Here is a 24,478-nt window from a genome sequence, read left to right as displayed (position 1 = left end):
GGGGGAGGAGGAAGAATAGAAATAATCCCTGACTCCACTGTTGGAAAATCAGAAAGTATCTATTTTTCCTCCTTTACAGAAGGACCCCCTGTTCTTTTCCCTTGATTCCACACTTTAGTTTTCTTTTTTCCTCTTCCCCAGTTAATGCTGAATGAAGGCTCAAAGTCTGTCCCTGGCTGGCATTGCATGCAAAGTGCCTTGGACAGTTTTGAGAGCTTTTCTTTTGCAACTAGAGGCAGGACTAGATATGTTGATCTAGAAGGTTATTCAATAGGCAATTCCAGCTCTACCATTTACTAGCAGTGTGATCTTGGGGAAATTAATCTTTCTGGCCTTAATTTTGTCATCTGTAAAATGCAGATGATATGAGTAGCTGCCTCATGACTTTGTTGTGAGGATTAGATGACAGACATTAAATAATAGACATGAAATATTTAGGACACAGGAAATGCTGCATGAGTATTAACTCTGGTTGGTATTATCATCGTCTGCAGAAACTCTCAGCTAGCACTCAACACTTTCTAACATGGTATTTATTTATTTATTTTAGCCATTGTTCCTTGCCTGTCTCCCTCTCCCCAAAATAGAAGCTCTGTTTTATTCACTGATGTAGTCCCAGTACCTAGAACAGTGAATGGCACAAAAGAGGTGCTCAAAATAACATGTAGCAAATGAATGAATGAATGAACAAATGAATAGCTCAGAAGATGTGACTGCCCTTTGGCTTCAGCACCAGCTACGCTTCTCTGCAGAGTGGGCCCCAGTACTTAGTCCTCAGTTAATGCCAGACACGAGGGTGGCAAGAAATGAGAGGAGACTGGGACGCCCCCCAGGCTCCTGAGACCCACTTCCTTGTTGCCTGTCAGAAAATACACTGGGAAAACTTAGCTGTGGGTGTCATTTAGATTTATAGAGAGCCATGCTGCTAAGAACCAAGCATTTTATGTGTAAATTACAAATTAGTTTGATTATCTCATTGATAATGTGGGATCAAAAACCATAAAATAACTATTTTAATAAATGACGTTTAATATTTCTTGAGATTACTCTTTTATGGCTCTTAGTTGAATTCAAGGCCTAAGAGACAAAGAGCTTTTAGTTGCTCTCACCTCAGATATATATCTCTTCTACTTAGCTGTATTCTTTTCAATTTTAAAACACTGGGAAACTTTCCCGAAGTGCATTTTCAAAAGGAAAATCTCCACCAAAAGCTCAAATTGATGCTAATCTAGTTAAGAAATATAATTCTTGGCATCCGTAGAACAAAGCCCTCTTGTTTTGCCTCCACTGCTAGATATAACCATCCCCATGAGCAAGTGTTTGTTTCTACCCAGTACTTCACTGAATTTGTGCCCTGAGTACTGAGCACTGAACTATGTGTAAGATGACACACATACCAACATGCTCGCATCTGCACTGAGGGGCAAGATCTATCATAAGCTCTGGCATTAGCAGCAGCTGCTAAAGTGGTCTATTTGTACGAGTAACCATGGGGCTTTCTCTGCATGTATACCATTAGCATTCCTGTGATCCAAATGATCCTAGAGATAAAATAATTTCGTGGGCCTGAGATCTATAGCATTAGCAACTCCTTTTGCTTCACTGAGAGGGAAGCTCAGCTGTTGGAAGGAGGTTGTGTGGTGCCTGTCAGGTCTGTAGGACCCACGTCTGTCCAACCTCGCCTTGGCCTCCTAGCCCCGCACTCATCCTGCTGCTGTCAGCAGTGCCCATGGCTTCTTGATACACTAGGAATGTCTAGACAATATGTAGAGACTGGGAGGCTTTGGTGGAAATTCCTTGATGCTTATATGAACCGTTTGCTCTTTGCTTAATGTTTCACTTCTCCTGTCATTTGAGAGATTTCCAGATAATATATGTGGGAGGAAAAGAGAAAAGTTAAGTGTTATAGTTTTTTTTAAAATAATGACATTATACATTTTTTTAATTTTATACATTTCACTTGGAACTACACTTCAAAGACTTTAATAGTCGCCTACTATATTTTTTCTAGAACTTCTATAATTGTTGTAAGAAGAATATGACCAAATTGGTTAAGACAGCCCGTTTTCTTTCATTGTTGCTGGCAAGTATTAGCTCACATTCAAGGTTTAAAAACACCAGTTGCTGGGAATACTGATTTTCACTGGTCTTTCACTGTGTCTGATCTTTCACTGTGCCTGTCTGTGTTCACAATTGGTAGGGAAGACTTGAGTTTACTTCCCAATGCCACCACCTGTGGTTTCTCTGCAGTTAGTAAATGTACTTGGAGACCTACTTCTCTAATGGAAGACATGTACTTCTCTAGCTGCAAGTTGTTCTTAACTAAAGACTCAGAGTAGATAAAGTAAACTTGGGCATGAAGTTCTTTGTTGGAAAGCTCTGAGAAGAATTGTGTGACTGTGTTCCACTCTCAAAACCAGAGCTTTGACAAGCCATGCCAGGGACTGGCTCCTAATATCCTAATATCGTGAAAGGGATGCCTTAGGTGTGACCTGGGGAAGACCCTCACTGTGGATGAGTAAACTGGCATGCTTGATTATGCACCAGCCTTTTGGAATTCCCTTGGTGTGAGCTAGCCTCAGTGGATCCAAACAATTCTGTATGGCTGACCAAGAACACTCCCAGACTTCTAGAGCTGAAGGGAGGGGAGCAGCCAGCCTCCCAGGGAGCTTCATAGTTCATCATACCAGTAATGGTCCCGTCCAATCACCCCAATTAAATTCACCAAGAGGGGAGACACTCTAGATAAAAGCAACCCCTGGTATCAGAGAAGTATGGCTGCAGGCCATGGTCCTGATAGATGGTGTTAAGAATTCTAAGGATAGGACAGAGACCTAATGAGTGTAACTGCTGTGTAAGCACATTATTAGTCCCCAGGGAAAAAGGTCAGAGCTTTCAACATGGCTGACTTAATAGTGGGATATCAGGTTAGGTTGTTGAACACAGTCAGGTGTCACTTAACAATGGGGATATGTTCTGAGAAATAAGTCATTAGGCCATTTCGTCACTGTGTGAACATCATAGAGTGTACTTACACAAACCTAGATGGTATGGACTACTACACACGTAGGATCTATGGTACTAATCTTATGGGACCACTGTTGTATATGCGATCTGTCATTGACCGAAATATTGTTCTGCGGCGCATGACTGTACTTATTTTCTCTGCTCAGGATTAACCCTTGAGTCTGGAAAATGGGTGGAACTATATGAATGGATTAAGGATTTATATGGTCTATTTTTGTTTCTAGGGAGTGGGAAGAAAAACAAGTTTAAGTACAAGAGACTTAATTGGCTCACTTAGAAAAATTTAAGGATACAGTTGGCCTCAGGCACAGCCTAATGCATGGAACTCAAATGATGTCATCGGGACCTGGTCTCTCTCAACTTGTCTCTCAGATAGATCCATGTGGCATTGAATCTCATACAGAGTCTCTCCTACTGAGATCACAAGGTGGCGGCAGCTACTCTTTATCTTCCACGCTAAACACTGAATCCAGCAGAAGAGAGAAAGAATCTCTTTCACAGAGCCCTTTAATGGCCCCTTAATTATAATTGGCTAACCTGCCGATCCCTGAACCTGTCATTTGGACCAGAAAAATGTGATTCTCTGATGGGTCAATGTCTGAGTTGTATGACTGCTCTTGAAGCCAAGGGTGGAAATGCCTTCTTTAGAAGTACCTGGGGGCTGGCCTGGTGGCTTAGTGGTTAAGTGTGCACGCTCCGCTATTGGCGGCCTGGGTTCGGATCCCGGGCGTGCACCAACGCACCGCTTCTCTGGCCATGCTGAGGCCGCATCCCACATACAGCAACTAGAAGGATGTGCAACTATGACATACAACTATCTACTGGGGCTTTGGGGAGAAAAAAAAAAAAGGAGGAGGATTGGCAATAGATGTTAGCTCAGAGCCGGTCTTCCTCAGCAAAAAGAGGAGGATTAGCACGGATGTTAGCTCAGGGCTGATCTCCCTCACAAAAAAAAAAAAAAAAGAAGTACCTGGGATCATGGCCCTGGAAGTTGGAATCTGCTAAGGAGTGTGTAACAACTCACCTACCCAAGGAACTAGCCCTGAAAATGGATGACGCTGGAGCATCGGGCCCATACCCGGCCATCGCTGGCAGTGGGTGATGCAAGTGAGACGGGTGGAAGCAAGTGGAGCCCACTAGCCTCCTCCCCTCTTCCCACCACATTATGTTCCCAATGACAATTCTAACAATAGATTTACATTTTCTTCATTAGGTATTCAATTTGACAGATGTTTATTGAACACCTACCATAAACCCAGAATTATGGGAGGTATTAGAAGGGATAATCCATGGGTGGAAAGATATAAGCACTTGTCAAGTGAACAGTTAGAGAAAAACAACCACTTTTTATTTCTAATAAAATAAGGTGAAGTCAGTTCCCTAAACACATTGTGCACTGTGCAACATTTGCTTTATAGTTACTCTAAGGAGTGGGGTTGATGATCAGAATGGTTGATGGTAGTAAAGACATACCACTCATTTTTAAGAAAACAATTTGTATTTTCCATATATTGTTCCCTAATTAGATAATTAAATGCCAGTTGCATTATTTTATATGTAAGATATTGATGTTCAGTCACAAAGTAAGTCATAAAGAGAATTATTTTAGGATCCAGAATTCCTTTAGTTTTTAGTCTTAAGTTCATTCATTTTTTTCTTCTGTTTCTCATTAGCTGAAAATTTAGTTCTTAAGAAACAGTCAGGAAGCAACTTGTTCAACATTTCTTGGTTTGTTTTCTCAAGTATAAATCTGATAAGTTATTCCTCTCATCAATGACTCCTGATCACCCTAAAGATCAATTCCAAACTCCTTAGCATGGCATGCCAGACCTTTCATAATCATACCCGTTTACCTCTCCAGTTCCTTCTCTCCCCTCCCCACCCTACCTTTCCCCATGTGTACCACACTCCAATTACTGAACTACTTGCAATTTCCCAGATGCACAAGCTCTCTCTCACCTCTGTGCCTCCACAGGTGCTTTTCCTTCTGTCCACTCCTTTCCTTGCCATCACCCAGCCATCTCCTGTTCACCCACTAGGTCTCAGCTAAGACATCACCTCCTCCAGAAAGTCTTTCTGGACACCCTCCAAGACTGGATTAAGTGCTTCTTCTTTGCTCCCTTAGCACCCTGCACTTTGCCATCATGGACCTCATCAGCCTGTGCCGTTAATTGCCTGTTTGCCTGTAAGTCTCCCTAACAAGACCAAGAGTTCCCAGAGTTGCCAAATACAATGAAAACAGGGTGGGCCTGTGTTTTTACAGCTGCATGGTGGGAGCTTAGCTCAATAAATATTTTCTGGATAACCAAATGAATAATAAACCACTTATTTTTGTTGTTTTCTTTATTTCCTCAGAATTACAACCGGCCCCCTGTGATGGCATTAGCCATCCCCATTGCAGTGAAATTCCTCCACAGAGGCAACAAGGAACTGTGCAGGAATATGTCCAACTACCTGGCCCTGGCCACGATCACCAAGGCGGATCTCCTGGCTGATCACACAGAGGTTATAGTAAAGAGCATACTCCAAGGTACGACACAAAGGCTGAGCTCGGGGCCATGTTTTAGGATTGTTTTAAAGTGTTTTCATGAAGCAGTTATGTTTTGTGGAAAATGAGACCTAGAGTACTGAGAGGCATGTTAGACTCTTGGCTTTACCATTAGTCGACTTGTGAACATGGGTCAGGTTACCTGGGCTGGCTGAGTCTCTCTTCACTGGGCAGAAGAAATATTTGGACTCATTAGATTGTAAGCTTCCTCCCACTTCTACATCTCTCAGTTTGGCGTTTTCCATGCTTCTGGTTACCTTGTCCCACTGCTGACTGTGGAGAGCCTACCCTTCTGTGCTGAGGGGAGCATGGCCCACTGCTCTCAGTGGCAGATGGTAAACCACTTCTTCCTTTGGTTTTCAAAAGTGAAAAATGTTGGATAAAATACAACAGAGAATGTGTCAAGACTTCTTAAATATGAACATGATTTGGGACTGATTTATAATTGTGTTAAACACTACCATTAAAAATCAAATCGGGACACCTCTGTTAATTGTTCCCCATTTGAATGAAAGATCAAGTTAGTCTGCTCAAAATATTCTGTCTTGTGTTTTTTCCTCTGGTTTTAGATCTATCAGAAGCCATGTTTTTTGGATTTGGGATTAGAGAACAATGTATGGTATTATTCGACATGCTCCCAAGTGTCCTTAGTCCTCATTAATAAAAAAGTGCATGAGATTCATGAGTATCTTGGCATACATTTTACTGACACACCCTGACATGCTCAAGATGAGCATGAATGCCCTGTGCTCCCAGATCAAGAGCTTAGAGTCCCCAAGGGTGCCCTACATGTGCTCTCTTCCTGAGGTATCCAGACCAGTCCACAAGCCCATGTTACCATTCTCTCCGTGCTTCCTGGCATGGCATGCTGTGGTGGTATCCCTCCACCACCCTGAGAACAGCAAATTCTGTGGCTGCTACCACGGAGGTCCCAGGAATGGACTCCATTCCACACTGCCCTGCCAGGGATGGCAGCCTCTGTCCTTTTGTGCTGCTCCTCTTGAAGCTTCAGGAGCCACCAGTCCTTAGTCCACTAATCCCATGTGGCAGCCTGTGGCAAGAGTGGGGAGAACAGCTGTCTTTCTCCTTGGTGTCTCACTTTGGTGAGAGGTTCCAGAACAGGGTTGCTTGGCTCCCAGTGCCAAACTGTGTTACTGAGTTTGCAGTAAAATTGATCGTTCTGTTTTATCTAAAACTCTCTATCTTCCCTGGGCTCCACTAACCACCTGAGAGTCAGGTTAGCAACAAATTAGTCCTCCAGTTCTCAAAATGCTTATGGCCCACCCAGGACTAAAGCTTTATTCACTGTATCAGACATTCCTGGGGAAGAGTTCTTAGCATCACCACCCCCGGCCATCTGACCAGCCACCCCCATGGTCTGCCAGATGCCCAGATGTGTCTGAATCCCAACCACGACAGTGGAATTTCATCCCTCTACCTGTGCTCCCTTCTAAAGATTTGTCATTGATATTACTAGTCAGTAGCATTCATTTCTCATTTTCTTTGGCTACAGGATTAAATTGCTAATTTCACTTTATTCATGAAATTAAATTTGCTAAAAGTCAAGGAAAGCAATTATGCTTTTTTCACCACCTTGGCTACATATTTGGAACGGATTTTATAGGAATTACAAACACACACAGCACACATTTTAAAACTATGATAGTTAGACTTGCAAGTAACTGATTTATGAAAAAAAATTGAATTGTCTCTTTGCAGCTGCCAAGAACTTAGCTCATGTATTTTTTTGGAAATGCACTCTCAATAACAAAGAAATCTTTTGAAACACAAAATAGACTTTCTGAATTCACTGCAGGCATTTCAAATAAACAAATGATTTGGTTTATTTGATCTGGCACTATGAAAATTACCATAAAAGACATGATAATTTGAGCTATAAAAAGTTGGGGCTACATATTTCAGAGTTTCGATGTTAAGGACTAATGTGTCTGTAAAACTTCACAATCACTTACATGAGTCCACCAAACTTAGAGCTGCAAAGCAGAAAGGATCTTGCTCTCTCTGATTAGTAAGTTTTCTGCTCTGCAAATCTTTGTTATATATCCCCTGCCAGACAGCCTTAGGAGCCATCATTGGGATTCCTTTTTCTTTATCTATAGTTTTCTCCTCTATAGATCTTCCCCCTTGACTTATAGTATCCTAATCGTCATTCTCCCCTTTTTCTACTTCTACAGAATATGCTAAAGTATTTCAGTTATTTGATTTCATCCAACTTTTTACAAGACTAGAATTATAAAATTGTAGAATCTTAGGTTGACACATTAAACATGATTTAGCTCAGTCACCCAGGCAAAGCTTGAAGTCCCACCAAATGATCATCCATTCAATGATAACAATAATAATTATAATAACTACGATGGATAAAATTTGTTCTATGCTCTCTTTATGCCAAATACTGTATTTTTTACCAATTATATCATTTAATCCTCACAAGAATTCCATAACAGAAGTCCTATTATTATTCCATTTTACCAATTACTAGTATTTTAAGTAACAAAAACCGCAGGTATAAATGACTTGATGATGATGATGATGAAGATGAAATAGAAGAGAAGAAGAAGAAGAAGAAGAAGAAGGAAAAGGAGAAGAAGAAGAGGAGGAGAAAGGGCAAGGGGAAGAGGAAAAGGAAGAAGAGGAGGAGGAGGAGGAGGAGAAGAACAAAAACAAGAAGAAGAGAAGGAAGAGGAGGGGGGGGAGGAAGAGGAGGGGGAACAACTCCTCATTGGAATACGTGACTGAAAACTGCGTGAGTGGATCAGACTTCCCATATGGCTTGATTCAGGGCTCAATGGTGGTCCCCCAAAATTACTCAGCTCTGCTCTCTGTGGATTGGTTTCACTTTCATGTTCCATGCTATGGGCTTCTGCAGCTTCCAGCTCAAATCAGCATGAGTACCAATTAAGCAAAAGGAGCTCCGTATCCAGTCTTATTGTTTCTGTTTGACCTGATATGGGCCACATGCCCATTTCTAAACCAATCCATCATTGTTGCCAGAAGATACAATACCTCAGTTGGCCAGGCTTGTGTCATGAGCTACCCTCAAAACAGGAGATGGGGGTCACCTGCAGCGGAACCACATGGATGGGAAGTAGATATCCAAAAGAAATCCAGGGCTGTTGCCAACAGTGATGTAAATGAATACTGGGTACCAAAAAACAGCCTTATGTATTTACTTTTATCTCTTTACACTTTCTTCTTCAGAGATTCGGCCCATTGCTTTGGCATGCCAAGATCTTATTGGATGATGATTCTCCATCCTAATGTATCGGAAGTTCTTTCGAGGTTCTTGTCATCTGTAAATTTTATGAACAGAACCTTCATAAAACACGAACAGAACTAACTTCATTTTAAAACACTAATGAAAAAGTAGACCACATGGGGCCAGGCAAGCCTTGTGGTGTGCCAGTGGTAACTGCCCCTTATGCTTGGTTGATATCATTCCATTGACCATATTTTTTCAATTGTATTATACATGTCTGTCCCTGATTCCAAACCAAATGCCTTGTTTATGCTTATAAGACAATCAGGAGAGACTTTTCTCAAATGAGCTTATGTATACACCCTGAAGCATATACCTAAGCCAATTTTTTGCTACTTCTCATTATTAATGCTTATATATAAGTAAGAGTGTTTACTTTTACATTAAATGTAAATACAAATTCGTTTTATTCAAATTGTTTAGACCCTATTTCTCTAAACAAATAGACAAATGTTTTGTATTCTCTGAACTCTTCCACTGAGAAGGAAATTGTGAAAGGTCCTTCCTTTTGGGGAAAGGATTAGAGGCATGAGCAGAGTGTTGCCTTGATTTGTATTTGAGAGCAAAGGAGATAGAAAACCTAATATCCCTACATCAAATATGACAATTCTATCATTATTTTTAAATCAACCCACAAAAAAAAAAAAAAAAACTGCCTTACACAGTTTTACAGGCAAAGTAGAATGAATGCACAAGGAATAATTACAATCTTATCTAAACTTTTTCAGATAATCAATTCAGCCAACTAATTCTGCAAGGCTAATATAGCCATGCTATCAACACCAGGCAAGGACAATATAAGAAAGGAAAATACAGGCACATCTTAATTATGAACATAGATGCACAAATCACAAACAAAAATTTTATCAAAATGACTCTAGAAATGCTTAAAGAAAATAACACTTAACATTTGCTGAATGCTTACTCTGTACCAGGTACTGGTATTTTAACTCGTATAACTCTCCCAATATCTTATGAGGGAGGAACTATTGTTCTTCTCACTTTATAAAATTCATAATAACTAAGTTTAGTTTATCCCAGGAATTCAAAGATGGCTTAATATTCAAAATGAAATGCCCCACAGTAAAAGACTGAAGGGGAAAAAGTCATGTGATCAGTAAAAGCATCTCGTGAAATTCAGTACCCATTCATGGAAAAAAAAAATTTTTTTGAAAACTAGGAATTTTGAGGAACTTCCTTAAAGTGATTAAGAGGATATATATATAATTAAGAGGATATATATGTAATGGTGAAACATTAGAAGCTTTCTTTTAAAGTCAGGAATGAGACAAGAATGCCACTATATCTACTTCTATTTACTGTGGCACTATATAATTCTGATTATAAGAATCAGAAAGGAAGTGACAAAACAATCATTATTTCTAAAAAATATGATTACTTATAGTAGAAAATCCAAGTATTCTCTAGTTAATTCTTGAACATAATAAGAGAAATTTTAGTAAAGTTCCTGGAAGTGAGATCAATTTATAGAAACCAATTGTTTTCCTATACATCAGGAATAATAAATTGAAATGTAATATTGAAAATATTAAAGTAGCAAAATACAAGATAGCTAGAGAAAAAGATTGTATAAATTCTGAGAATAAAATCATAAAATAAAATTTTATTGAAAGTAATTAAATAAAAGATAAGCAAATGGAGCAATAAATCATGTTCATGGATGTAGCAAACAGCAATTTTCTCTAAATTAATCTATAAATACAATGAAATTTTAATAAAATCCCAACAAAGATGTCCATGAAAGAAGACAAGCTGATTTTAACATCACAAGTAAGATAAAGTAGAACAGATAGCCAAAACAATTTTGCAGAAAGAGAAGATGGGGGTTGTTGGAGAGGAGGGGGAGGTAATAATTTCCATACCAGACATCAAGACATTGTAAAATCATAGTAATTACAACGGTGTCCCAGTGGTGCAAGAACAGGTAAATGGCCCGTGGAACAGAATAGAGGCAAAAAACAAATCCACGCATACTTGGAAAATGCATATATGGTGGAGAATCTTCACGATGGGTAAGGATAGACTATTCGATAAATGGTTCTGGGACAACCGTCCATATCAGAACATGCATAGATTAATTTCATGTGGAATAAAGACCTAAATAAGCAAAACTTTAAATATCTCCTTTTGTAAAATGCAAAATCTGTTCGTGATAAAAAAAAAGGTCTCTTGGCAAACTAGCAATAGAAGGGAACATCCTTAATTTAATAAAAGATATCTACAAAAAACCTACAACTAAAATCATACTTAATGGGGAAATATTGAATGCTTCCCCTTGAGTTAAAAGATAAGACAGGATGTCACTTGGGTAATGAATTTTTTTTCTGCTTGAATCATATCAGAGGTAATTTAATATTTTATAACAAAACCTTTTCAGAGTGGGAGAGTTGTTTTTCAGTGGTCCCGAGTAATTCTCCAGATTTGTTCTTTGCCACGTGAAGATGCTCTGTAGAACCTGTCCAGTATTGGAATATAAAAGCATGACTAATGATTAGTGCAGTGTGAGTTACCACATCTTTCACCCAAGAAGTTTACAGTACTATTGAAAACCCCTAAAATGAGGGTATCTCCAAACATAAGGGATTGTTTGAGGGCTTGCGGGGAGACTCTCTCCAGATTTTGCTTTGGAAGTCAGTGATGCAATGCACAGCACTGCCATCAAAACGAAAGCAGTGGTATCCCTTCCTCTGCATTCCTGAATCAGTGGTCACAATAAGGAAATATGGCTTTCTGTCAACATGCCTTTTACATAGTCCTCTGGCACAAGTAACAAGGTGACCTCAAATGATTTGAAAGTTAAATAGAAAGTCTTTGGAGAGAAAATGTAATATTGTCTCAGCAAGAGTCCGAATTCCTTTCTGACTTATTGGCAATAGCCTAGAAACTAGACTGTCTAGTTAATTATGATAAATTCACCTCATTTCTTTCTCAATGGGAGATAAAATTTAAACCACTGATTGGTGAGCTGTCTCAGAAAAAATGGAGATAGAAAACTGACCACCATTTATTATGGCAGTAATAATATGTACCACATAGGGTAGATGTGAGGCTTAAATAAATAAAGCAGCCATACTTCACACAATGCCGGACCCGTAGTTCATCATGGTTACTATGATTCTTCTTAATATCATCCTTGTCATCATCATCGTTGGTGTCATCACTAATAGAGTATCATATGCCATATGCCAGACCCATATGAAAATACTGAAGGCCGAACCATATCCATTTGTGGAGTTTCATAATCCCTGGGAGATAATTGGCCATTAAAAATTCATGATACAACTACTCTTAAAGGAAAAGGTTTTAAGTCCACCATATTAGAGGTTGCTGGGAAAGAATTTATTAATCAAATATTCTAGGAAACAGGCTCCTAAGCAATCTTATTAAGAATATTCAACCTGAATATTAATACACATAGGGAATTATTAAACATAATGTTGTAAAAAGCCAGCCCAATGTGGATCAAGAAATAGAGACACGTCTTGAAACAGGAAAGGACGTCTTCTAAAAAGCTACCTAAATCTCAGATCAGATGTGTGCCAGGGTTTGCAGCTTCTGGCCTCCACCAGCAGGTGCTGCTGTGAAGTAGAATACGGCCTGCACGGATATGAGCATCCAGTGCTGGACTCTGAGAATGACTTACCCACAACGTAAGGGAATCTTCATGTTTGTTTATATTCTTATTTATTTGCTTATTTTTTATTTAATCCACTGGGAACAACTTGGAAAAACATTTTTAAGATTAACTATTTTATTTCAAATATTATTTTATGGTTTAGAAAGCTCTTTTAGACACACTATCTGTTTTTATGTCATTTTCATAATAACCCTTCAGCAAGGAAGGCAAGTCCTGTTAGCCCTAATTTCTTGGCTAATTTGAAACTCATAGTTGGCAAGCCCAACTTCTTACAGTTAGTAGGTGATGGTGCTAAGATTTGAATGCTCGATTTCTGACCCTAAGCCCAGCAAGCTCTCTTCTACACTCTGGATTTATAAAACACCCAGATTTGAATGCAAGGGTCAGCGATCTAAGTTTTCAAGTTTACTGAATCCAGGAATATATAAGTGAATGTATACAATTACTTTGACCAAGATTTTTAACTTTATGAGTGTTATTTCTCAAGTGTCTAAAAGACAGTTTTGGAAACATTTGGCCTTAGTATGCTTCTTAGTAAGCTTTCTGATATAAAATTTAACAAGAGATAAAATAAAAATCAGTTACAATTTCTTCTTTGTTTTCATATCTAATTCTTTGTTAAAGTGAAGTTAATTAAGTAATTGTAAATACCAAGCTCTAAAATTCTACAATATAAACTTAGTAGTCAAATATTGTTGATATATTTTAAAGTAATTAATACTTGATTAAAAGCCAATCTATATTGTAATAGACAAGGAAAATATATCAATTCTGTTTTGTTCATATACTATCTCTGCAGAAACGTTCCTCTACTGACATACATAAGTATGTACTAGAGTGACAAAGTGATAAACTCTCCCAATTTGCCTGGAACTGAAGGGTTTCCAGGGACACAGGACTCTCAGTGCTAAGGCTGGGATGGCCCTAGGCCAGCCAGGACAGCTGGTCACTCTAGCACACACACATAACGCTGTAAATGCATATACATATGTATATAAAGTATTATCATTGGTCACACACATATTGTTCCTCCTCCTAACTCGAGTCGTGTTGAACCATTATTTCCCATGCCCTAATATCGTAATGCCCTCAGCCACGATTCTGGTGAATGACCTCTTTGCCAGTGTGCTAAAGCAGGCCAACATGCTGCTGTCTCTTTTTGGATAACCCACCTCAGTTTTACACGTTTCTGACTGCGTCCTTTTGCTGACACTGTGTATTCCAAAACTCATTAAATGTTATTAGTTAGTAAAAAGAAAAGTCAGATAGCTAATTCCTGAGAATTTGTAAAACACATTTTCTAAGTATAGACCATGACTGTTTTGCCGGAATAAAGTGCATGGTCTTTTTAATTAAAAAAAATTGCTCTACTGGATTAGCATTAGATTAGGTGGTCAACCAACAGTGGATTAAAGAAGAGAGAGATGTATTTTTCTCTCATGTAAAAGTCCAGGGACAGGGAGCCCAGGGCTGGCAAGGCAGCTTCACATCAGAGACCCACCCTTCTATATCATTTGGCTGAATCTCATGGTCTAAGATGGCTACTGAAATTCCAACCATCATTACTATATTCCAATCAGTTGGAAGGAGAATGGGGAAGGGAATCACATTCAATATTTCAATGTCAGCCAGAACTTACTCATATGGCCACACCTAGCTGCAATTGATGCTGGAAAATATAGACTTGACTCTGAATGGCCACATGTACCATTAAACCTACAACTCTGTTAGTTAGGAAAAGAAAGAGAATAGATATCAGGGAACAATTAGAGGTCCCTAGAATACTTATCCAGACTTACTTTTGTAGCAGATAAAATTTCTACTTTTGTAACCCATGAATTACTTTATTTTCTTGTTTCTTCTCTGCCCTCAACATGTAATTCCTGTAAAAAGAATTAAAAGTTCCATTACATTTAACACTGTCAGCATACGAGTTTGCATATATCCTGGCCTGCATCCTCTTAGGTCTCTTGAACAGATCTAGTTCATGCTGAAATGTGGAAAGGAATTGAAAGCATGCCTAATTCACCACTGAAGGTTGGTCCGGTATTTCTTCTTCCAGCAGAGCATTCAAGTCACACAGACAATGGCTAAACAGGGCCTTGCATGTGGCCGCTGGGCCTGCAACTTTGAATTACATGATCTCCAAGGGTCTGAGACTGGCCTAGCACCTCAGAACTGTGAATGATTTCCTTAGAGACCCATAAGCCAGGTTTTGTGGATCTCATGAGCGGGATGAAGCTATACTGATAACATGAGCATCCTCAAAGATTCCTAGATACATGGGATTTTATTGCTGAAGGGCACTGAGAATCCAACCCCTCCTTTTACTGAGAAGTCCCAGAGGAGTTAAGTAACTTGTCTAAGGACACACAGCTAGTTATTAACAAAATGTGGTTTGATAATTACTCCTGGCCCTATTCTCCAAACCTCATGAACAGATGACCTGTGGTTGTTCAGGCCCTATCTTTAGGTGGATGCACCATCTCTGTGGTTCTACGATATTTCCCACTGACGTTCAGAAGTGGCTTTGTGATGCACTTCTCCAGCCCTGCACGGCCTGTACAGGAGGACACTAGTGTGGTAGAGTTACCTCCCATCTGTAGGGGTAAGGAGCTTCACTGTCCTCTCCTTCGTGTATAGGTAAAAGAATGGGGTGTGCTTTGAGGGCAAGGGTCACTGTTTCTTTTCCAGATTCTTAGATCTCCCAAATAACAGTCCTAAGCCATCTCTTGCAGGCGTCATGGGCATCTGGGGAACTCTGAAAATTCCTTTGTTTTTCCATGTTACACAGGACAGCCAGTTGTTCATGCTCGGAGAATCATCAAATTGGAAGAGTCTTGGATATCATTATTTCCTCAATTCTTTGTTTCTCAGTTGAGAAAACTAAAATCCAGAGAGATGAGTTGACTTAGGCAAGATTATCTTTTTTGCTTATGATCTATAGGAAGCCAAAGCTGAAACAACTCCATAGTTTGTTTCTAACAATGTTAACTATTACTATTTACATAATAGATTAGTATCCAAAAACTAATTGCCTGCTTTAGGTGAAAAAACAAAACTGTAGATTTGCTCCAAAACATCTATTAAATTTATGTTTAGATGACACCGGCTAGTTTTATAAAATATTTTATTTACAGTAGAGCTTTACAAAAATAGTCTTAATAAAATTAATACAAAGCCATTTTACAATATAACTTATATAACTATCTTCTCAAAAAAGTGACATTCAATTATAACACATAAACTACATTTGTAATTGTTAAGTCACATTGTAGTATAAATACATTTTATCATCATTTTTTTGTAATAAGGTACATACCAATAACAATGAACAATGGACAACAAATGTTATTTTATTCTTCTTCCAATGTAAAATTCATCTCTGGCCAAAACAAAATTAACCAAAGAAAAGTAAAACAGTTGTCCTTCTGTTCAACGATACGGTCCTTTTTAATTATTTGAGAGTATATCTGACAAAGACACAGCATTAATCTGAAAGCACCGCGGCATAAATTCTAGTAACAATATCCCCAAAAGCCTTCTCCAACATCTTCCCTTCAACTGTTTATTCAAATTTTGCCAAGATAAATAAAGATGGATCTTAACTCTCTCCTTCATTAGTCTCAAGGGTTTTTAACATGCCTTGAGGTTTTTAGACCTTCCCAACTGGCATATGTTTAAAATGTGAGTTTCCCTCTTTGGCTTCCAGTGGAGTTTCACAACACTTACGACACATACTGAGCTCCTCCATGTGGCTGAATCTCTGTGACTCCCCACCCAACAACATTTCCCTGGATGTGACAAGACTCTGCTCCTCCAGTCTCCCTTATCTCTTCATTGCTGAGAACACGATCCCAGATATTGAAGCCAGTGAGTCTTCCAGAAAAGGCTAATGTTTCATTGAAACCACCGCCCACACAGCAGCCGTTCTTTTCTTGGCCGATCTGCAGGATTCCTCCCTCGGGAACAACGTGACCTATGGCCATCTCGACAGGGGAAGCCACCAGCTCGCCGTCTACCCACAAGGACGCGCGCCCTTTCTCTGAATTCCAGGTGCTGCACAGATGGGTCCACCTTCCCAGGGAAATCACAGTATCAGCAACGAGCTTGTTCTCCTCTCCACCCACCACAAACACTATGGACTGAGAGCTGAGGTACAGCTGGATCTCGTATGGATTCCTCTTTGTGCCATAGGAAAAGAGGATGGTTTTGTTTAATACATCTGTGGCTTTGACCCAAATGCAGGCGCTAAAAGACTCAAGCTTCAATGGTGTCGTGGGATGCACACTTCCAAAAATCTTCTTGGAACGCATTGGGAATAAAATCGCTGTTTCACAACCTAGAGTAGCAAGAAAGTAAGAACAATATGAGAGAAAACATAAATTTATTCAGAAATGATTCCGGCATTAGGCATTTTAATGACTACAACTGAAAATTATATGCAGCATCACGCTATGACTTGAGGGGACTCAAGTGTAGACTCTGCAAAGCAAAGCCCACAGGAATAAGGAAGGCAATGGTCTTACCCAATGAGCAGCTAAATGGAGAAGAAGGCGTGCAGAGGAGCCAAACTGTCCAAACCCACAAAATAATGAAAACTACGTTTTAATAACGACTTCCCCTCCCAATTAGCTTATTTTCTTTATTACAACTTTTTTTTAAATGTTGAATCACTATGCTTTAACTTCAAACAATGACACTGTAATTTCCAGGACCTTAAAGCCAAACTTGTTTCTGTTTCCTTGACTTCACCAAGCTCCTAGAATAAAAAATTTGTGAAATGCAATGGACCTAGCTCACCTCATTTAGCCATTATCAACATGCATTTTTAAACAAAACTCTAGGACAGTCATGTTGTTGCTGAACACACTTTAATATACCACATGTTCTCAGATATTTGTAAACTTTGCAAAGTTTGTAGAAAACTACTTGTGAAAGACAACAATGTGTAATAATGATGACTAACTCCCATCAAGTACTCACTATGTGCCAGATACTATTCTAGTCACTTTATATATCCGTTTAATCCTCACAGCAACCCTAAGAGAAAGTGTTAATATTCCCATTTTACAGATGAGAAAACTGAGGCATAAAGCCCTAAGTCACTTGGCTATGCTTATGTAGCTGATCAGTGGTAAAACCAGGGCTTGAACTTGGGCACTCTGGCTGCAGAGGCCACACCCTTAGCCAGCACTCTGCCTTGCCTCTTAATGGTAGAAGACCCCTGGATTTGGCTACAAGAGCTGAAATTCAGTTTGTTTTACTACTAGTAAGCTGTGTAGCTTTTGATACGTCCCATAACCTCTCCAAACTTTACAGTTATCTGTAAAAGTCTCTTCCATTCTCCTTCTAATATTCTGCAAGTCTGTAAGCTACAAGTATGTAGCCCTCAAGAGCTGCATAGACCAAGGATATGCTTAAAAACTCTTACTTTGTCCATATGTTTATAAATACCATTTAAACAGTAGTAGAAAAACTTTAAGGAAAACTTCTTTCAAGGGGCCTGGTGGAGAACATGCTAAAGAACTTAGAAGGAGACTCTCAAACTCGGGGGTTGGGAGCTCAGTAAACTCCCACCTCTGTCCATCTCCAGGTCACGTGTCCACTCAGGGACCTGGAGATGTTGAAGTGAAGACGTTCCAGGTGTCTCTGGGAAACCACGTGATAAAACCTTTAACAAGCGAGCTCTGCTTTATGCTAACCTCATCTATGTGTGAAAGATCAGATAAAGAATTTTTTTTAATCTAAATTAGGGCTAAGTATTCACTTTATAACAACCTAAAGAAGATTTGCCATAAGACAGCTTTGAAAAGCAAACTCGCAGAGCATTTAAAGACTAACTGTTGAATGGAACTTGCAGGAACCAAACATCCACGCAAAGTGTGGTCAACGAAGCTAAACGTGGGCAAGGGGCGGAGGGCTAGGCTCTGTCCTGAAAAACTGGAGCAGATGGGGACCTTATCCTTTAGTAATAGTCAAAGAAATAGTGAGATTCAGAAAATCCTCTAAAAGTAACTACAATACTAAAGCGCAAAATTGGTCCTGTCACACTTCGGTATTAACTTTTTTACTGAATAATTTGAATTTTTGAAGATTTTTTAAAATTAATTTTTAATAAGACATTGATTTTTTTCCTCAAATGAAATTGGTAGGTGCATTTAAATCAACAAACTGGATTAATTAAATCAAACAAAGATCATGGAACAAAAGATCAGCATATGCATGGGCATTTGAGATATTCTCTGTAATGTTTCAGTAAAGTAGTGTTCAAGAGGGCGCCTACTGCAATCTAATTAACTGATTTCCTGTTTAAATAAGCCCAGGCGGTCAGCATTGCATTCCAAAGCATTCCCCCATTGCCTCTCCGAGACCCAGCTTCCTCTGCAGGCTGCGCTGGCTGTGTGAGTTCATGGACTGGAACTGCATGGGGGCAGGGTTTTTGTGGCTTCTTTTGGGGACCAGTAATTGAGTCTCTTGACATATCTTTAAAATATCAGAAACTGTCACACGAAATGGCTTTTAACTAATAGATTTTTCTGATTATATTATCAAAGACCAAACAAAATGAAAACCAGGTTCTTAGGAGGCCGACAACAGAATGATTAGAAATCCTTTAGGAGCCAAGCTGGCAGGAAACCAAGGGAGGAGAAATCAAAGCATGTGGGTAAAGTAATATTGGATGTAATAAGAAATTAACATTTTAGAATTCAGAAATACATCTTTCTTCTGCTCTAACTAGTATTCAGAAGTGAAGATGAAAATTGCATAATTCTTCAGTTTTTTGGTTCTATGTACAATGACTATACCTAGTTTGCAAAAGACAAGAAATTTCATCCATTAAAATAGCCACAGGGCCGACCCTGTGGGGCTTAGCGGTTAAGTGAAGGCGCTGTACTACTGGCAGCCCAGGTTCGGATGCCGGGCGCGCACCAACGCACCACTTGTTCGGCCATGCTGAGGCCGCGTCCCACATACAGCAACTAGAAGGATGTGCAACTATCTACTGGGGCTTTGGGGGAAAAAAGGAGGAGGAAGATTGGCAATAGATGTTAGCTCAGAGCCGGTCTTCCTCAGCAAAAAGGAGGATTAGCATGGATGTTAGCTCAGGGCTGATCTTCCTCACAAAAAAAAAAAAAAGTTATATTTTCTTACCTAGGACACTGATTTTCTAATATAAACGACAAATGATGGTTGCATCACCATTTCTTAGAAATTTTGCTTTCTAAAGGAGTGTCACTTGGCTCCAAATCTTCTCTATTTCTTTTAACCATCTTTAAAATGTATTATTTCGGGCCCACACGTGTTTGGAGATTCCAGTAGTACCACATGGACTTTGGCAAGATGCATCTAGTCTGCACCGCCTCTCTCCTGTTTGGCCGTGATCCTCCAGATCCCTGGGGTGGGGCCAGGGTACCAACTGGCTCCCACATCTGCCTCTTCCACTGTGGATCCCGCAACCGCCGGTTTATCCCAAGCCGCAGATCATCGGACCTCCACTCTCGCGCTAATTCTACAGACCTCCGGGGTCTGGGGGACCCCTCAGGAATTCCACTAACCCTCCGGGAGATCAGCTTCGTCCCCAAGTCTCTTGCTCAGCAACAGCGGGGAGGTGGGGCCGGCCCAGGGATTGGAAAACGTCTCTAAAAGTTAGGCTGGGCCTGAAATAGCCCGAGGAACCAGAGCTCCCCCCAAAAGGCAGACAGGCTAAAGTTAGAAGTGGAAATCCCTAACGGAGAGAAGCCGGCCACTGAGAGAGGTCACGGTTATAATCGGTCAAGGGAGCTCCTGCGACGCCTGGTGGGATCGGGTGTCAGTCACGGGCCCTTGCTGTCTATTTCAAGACTATGGTGGTTGCGTGCACAGCGATCTTCTGGGTTCCTCGGGGCTGGAGAATACTTTTTAAAGCCAGTTTTCCCGCCTAGCATGGTGTGTCTGAGCTCTCTGACCGTCATGGAGAAGCAGAGGTCCGTATGTGTGTGTTTCCCCCATTAAAGCGTCCCCCAGCGGGTTGCCTGACTTGGCTTCCCGCAGAGCGCTCCGAGAACAAAGCCGCAGGGTCCTTACCTGCGGGCAGCCAGCGCCCGGCCGCCCAGCCCTGCACGGCGCGGAGGTCCGCTCGCGTCTGCCGCAGCTCCTCGAGCACGGCGCCCAGGGCCCGCCCCGCCTCCTGCGGGCGCTGCGCCCCGGTGCCCTCCAGGCGCGCCAGCCTGCGGCCCGCATCTCGGCTCGCCTGCAGCAGCTCGTCCAGCGCGCCGGCCAGCCCGGCCTCCGCGGGGGCCGCGGGCGCGCACGGCCCCGCCAGGCTGCCGGCCAGCCGGCCCAGCTCCGCCCGCAGCCTCTGCAGCTCGCCCCGGAGGACGTCGTCGGTGGCCTGCAGCAGCATGCCCTCCCTCATCTGCGAGTTCTCCAGCATGGTGAAGAGCTTGTCCCACTCCGAGTGCTCCCGACGGCAGTCGCACGGCGTGGCTAGAGCGCGGGACACAACACACGTTACCGACCCGCCCAGGCCTTCCTTGGGTGTGCTTTGTAAAAAGCTGACCTCCCTCGGCGGTCCCAATTCACAGACCATCCCCAGCACCCCCCTTCCCCTTAAGGACGCTTCCGAAAAACAGCGTATAAATATCTTGAGAATGACAGAAACCATTCATGCAGGTATATATTTAGTTGAACTCTTATGAAATTGCCATAGCTCAGAAGAGGCAAACATCGGCGATTTCATACAGTTCAACCTATTGTGTATCTGTGACAGAAACAACTTTTTGAAACCTCCCGCTTTCCTAAAGTGCTTCTCTCTTTTGCGAAACTTTAATTTTTAGCTTATTTCATTGGCTACGAAGTATATGTATACTATTTAGACCCAAAGAGGTGGATATGTAATTAGGGTTAGCAGAGAAACAGTTAAAATGAACTTACGGTCCTCAGTGGGATGGAGTCCATTGTCTATTTCGTTGTCCAGATTCACATACATGAGCTCATAATCGTCCGAGTTCTCGGCGGACACTGCAGACCAGAGAGCGCAAAACAGAATCGCAGCGAGGAGCATTGCTGGAGAGACGAAGTTCTTCCCACAGCTGGCGGGAGGGGACGAGGCCAGAGGCTCTCCAGTGAGCGGAGAAGGAGCGAGGCGAGTGAGACGCAGGAGGCGAGAGCCCTTAATAAACGCTGGGAGAGTCTGAATGGGGATGAATGAGTAATGCCGGTGGCACTGCGGTAACGGGAGTTCCCCTGGATTTGGGGGGCGGGGGCTGGCGGGGAGGGCGAGGGAAACGTGGACGTTGCACAATAGTAAAGCGCAAAAGTTTACACTGCAGATTAATTGGAGGAGGGTCAGAGGGGAAAGAGGGGGGAGAACGGGGCTGCGACTGTCCTCTGAGGACTGGCTGTTGTAACTGGAACTGGTAGCCCTGAGGGATGAAAGGGCGGGAGGCGGGTTAGGGGGAGAAATAGCAGGCGTAGAGGTGTGAAGCAAGAGCATCATTTCAGCATTTGTGTGTGCTTTTGTTATTTCACACCCTTTATGTACAGAAAACTTTTTTTCACTTTTCCTTTGTACATAGTTTTACAGGTCTAAGCTGAGAAAGTTACTCTCTGATTCCAAGATAAACCAACACAGTAAGAATTTCTATGGCTCTAGAAGCCAAGTCCATTCCGAGTCATTTCATCTTGAATCCTTCTGGAATTGCAACTATACTTTTATAAACACACTTTTTAAATGACAAACAATATGGCAAAACTGGTAAACCTAAAAAGAGAAAGAGCTGGGGGAAAGGAATAAACTGATTTTAGGTATGTTTCTTTTCATAACCTGATATTAAGTGGAAATTATATTATTTCACTAGGCTTAAAGATCATATTTTTAAGTAAATTTAGGGTAAATTCTGCCAATATATGGGGTCTGTATAAGCTGAAAACTCTCCCGCACAAAACACCTAGAAATCTATTTACATAATAAAAATAATAAAAACTTTAAATGCACAAATGAGCTCCCAGTAAAGTCAGGGAAGTGTCCAGGGGCCAAAGACAGAGGTGGAACCAAATCAGAAGGTGAGCCCAAGAGCTGCAGCTAGGGCTCCCCAGGAGGCGAGGGGAGGGGGTGGAGGTTATTAGGGCCCGATTAACTAAGTGTTAATGACCATGTAGGGGCAAAGCTTAGGCCAGCTGAGGAGTCACAGGTGAGACCGGCGCCTAAAACTGGACCCTCAGTGAGCTGCGCATGGGATTTCAATAGGCACAGCCCCACTCTGCCTCAGCACAAGCAAGTGAGAAGTAAGCTTGTCTCTCTGACTGAACTCCACAGGGTCGCTAAGAGTTTGTGACTTTGGGCCTGCCCACACAAATGTTCAAGATTCAAATGTATACTGTCTGCCACAGTAAAAATAAATTCACAGTAAAAAAGATGTAAACATATGAGGAAACAACTCACCATAAATCAGAATCAGCAGAAACCAAAAAGGATTAGACACTTCTCCCCCAAGAACTTCATTTATTTAAAATGTCATCTAGAAACTAGAAAATAAATGTTTAAAATTATTTAAGATCTACAAGAAGGAATTGGAAACATGAAAAAAGAAAAAGACATTGTCAAAAGAAAAAGACTAGGTAGACTTTTTAAAGAACCAAATACAACTTCTAGAATTTAAAAAAAAGTTAATCAAAAATTTTAAAAACCCTCAAGGAATGGGTTAAATGGCAAAGTAGGCAAAGCTGAAGAGAATATTAAGGAACCTGAAGAAAGATCTAAGGAAATAATCCAAAATGTACTCTTTAAGTTCAGTAAGGTATTCTAAAATCCTTCCATTGTTCAGAGAGGTGATAGAGAAATTAATTAATTTTGCTTTGTTAGTTAAGAATGTTTATCTTTTAAAGCACAACCACCAAAATCAAAAGGAAATAGAAGGAATAGAGGGAATTAAAAAAAACCCTGACCTGATCAATAGAAAGCCATAATGGAGAGAAGAAAAGCATAGACAAAGGTAAATAAAAAGCACAACATAATGTAGTAAAAATAAATCCAAATATCCCAATAATTGCCATCAATATTAATGAAACAAACTTTGCAGTTAAGAGACAAAGGTCGACAGATAGGTATATCTTTCAAATCCCAAGCTACATGTCACTATAAGAACCACACATAAAACATGAAATCTATAAATGTCTAAAGTATTAAAAGAGGGTAGTGGGGTGGGGAGAATATACCAAATATATAGCATAGCTATATTAATATTAGTCAAAAATAGACTTTAAGGGGCCGGCCCCGTGGCTTGGTGGTTAAGTGTACACGCTCCGCTGCTGACCGCCCCGGTTCGGATCCCGGGCGCGCACCGACGTACCGCTTCTCCGGCCATGCTGAGGTCGCGTCCCATGTACAGCAACTAGAAGGATGTGCATCTATGACATACAACTAACTACTGGGGCTTTGGGGGGGAAAAAATAGACTTTAAGGCAAAGAGAATAATTAAATTACGATAAAAGAAACACTTTACCAACAAGATCTCTCAGAATTATCTAGTAACATAGTTTTAAAAAATATATATCAAAGATTGACAGAATTATAAGGAGAAATTGACAAATCCATACTCATGGAGGGAGATTTTAGCATACCTCTCTCATAACTGATAAGTCCACTCCGGTCGTAAGTGATCATTCAAATGCCAAAAAAAAACTGCTGAAAAATACAGAAACTTAAACTATATAAAGTTCAATATAATGAAATATATAAAGCATTGTCCAAAAGATTTGATAAGCAGGTTCTATCAAACATTCAAGGAAGATGTAATCCCCATCTTATACAAACTGCTTCTGAGAACAGAGTGTGCAGGAATGTGCTAAATTCTTTTTATATGTCTAGTAAGTATGATACTGAAAAGAGACAAGGACAGTACAAGAAAGGAAAATTGCAGGCCAGTCTCATTTAAGAACATAGATGCAACAGCTCTAAATAAGATGTTAGCCAAACAAACCC

At 40.7% G+C, this 24,478-nt stretch overlaps 2 protein-coding genes across 2 annotated transcripts in view; one reads left to right on the top strand and one right to left on the bottom strand.

The window, feature by feature from the left end:
• VEPH1 (ventricular zone expressed PH domain containing 1) overlaps positions 1-24,478 on the top strand; it is a 206,603-nt gene that overhangs the window by 31,912 nt on the left and 150,213 nt on the right. The window contains exon 4 of the mRNA XM_014796244.2: positions 5,383-5,557. Coding sequence (XP_014651730.1) covers positions 5,383-5,557 — 175 coding nt within the window. The remainder of the gene's footprint in view (positions 1-5,382; positions 5,558-24,478) is intronic.
• PTX3 (pentraxin 3) lies at positions 15,627-21,722 on the bottom strand. The gene is made up of 3 exons (XM_087439451.1): positions 21,430-21,722; positions 20,581-20,982; positions 15,627-16,855 (listed from the first exon to the last, which is right to left on the bottom strand). The coding sequence occupies exons 1-3, from the start codon at positions 21,557-21,559 to the stop codon at positions 16,242-16,244; spliced, it is 1,146 nt and encodes a 381-aa protein (XP_087295577.1). The 5' UTR covers positions 21,560-21,722; the 3' UTR covers positions 15,627-16,241.

This window comes from Ceratotherium simum, chromosome 15 (genome assembly GCF_057802395.1).
Source record: "Ceratotherium simum simum isolate JZ-2026a chromosome 15, ASM5780239v1, whole genome shotgun sequence".
In the NCBI taxonomy this organism is placed as follows: domain Eukaryota; kingdom Metazoa; phylum Chordata; class Mammalia; order Perissodactyla; family Rhinocerotidae; genus Ceratotherium; species Ceratotherium simum.
Note: the sequence above shows the minus strand (reverse complement) of the source record. Positions and strands in the feature narration are given on the sequence as shown.

Bases quoted from the DNA above. Each gene is read 5' to 3' on its own strand.
- PTX3 (XM_087439451.1), bottom strand. From the start codon at position 21,559: ATGCTCCTCGCTGCGATTCTGTTTTGCGCTCTCTGGTCTGCAGTGTCC. The intron at 20,983-21,429 runs GTAAGTTCATTT...CCCGCGCTCTAG, and splicing joins ACTCCATCCCACTGAGGACC to CCACGCCGTGCGACTGCCGT. The intron at 16,856-20,580 runs GTAAGGACCCTG...TTGCTACTCTAG, and splicing joins CGGGCGCTGGCTGCCCGCAG to GTTGTGAAACAGCGATTTTA.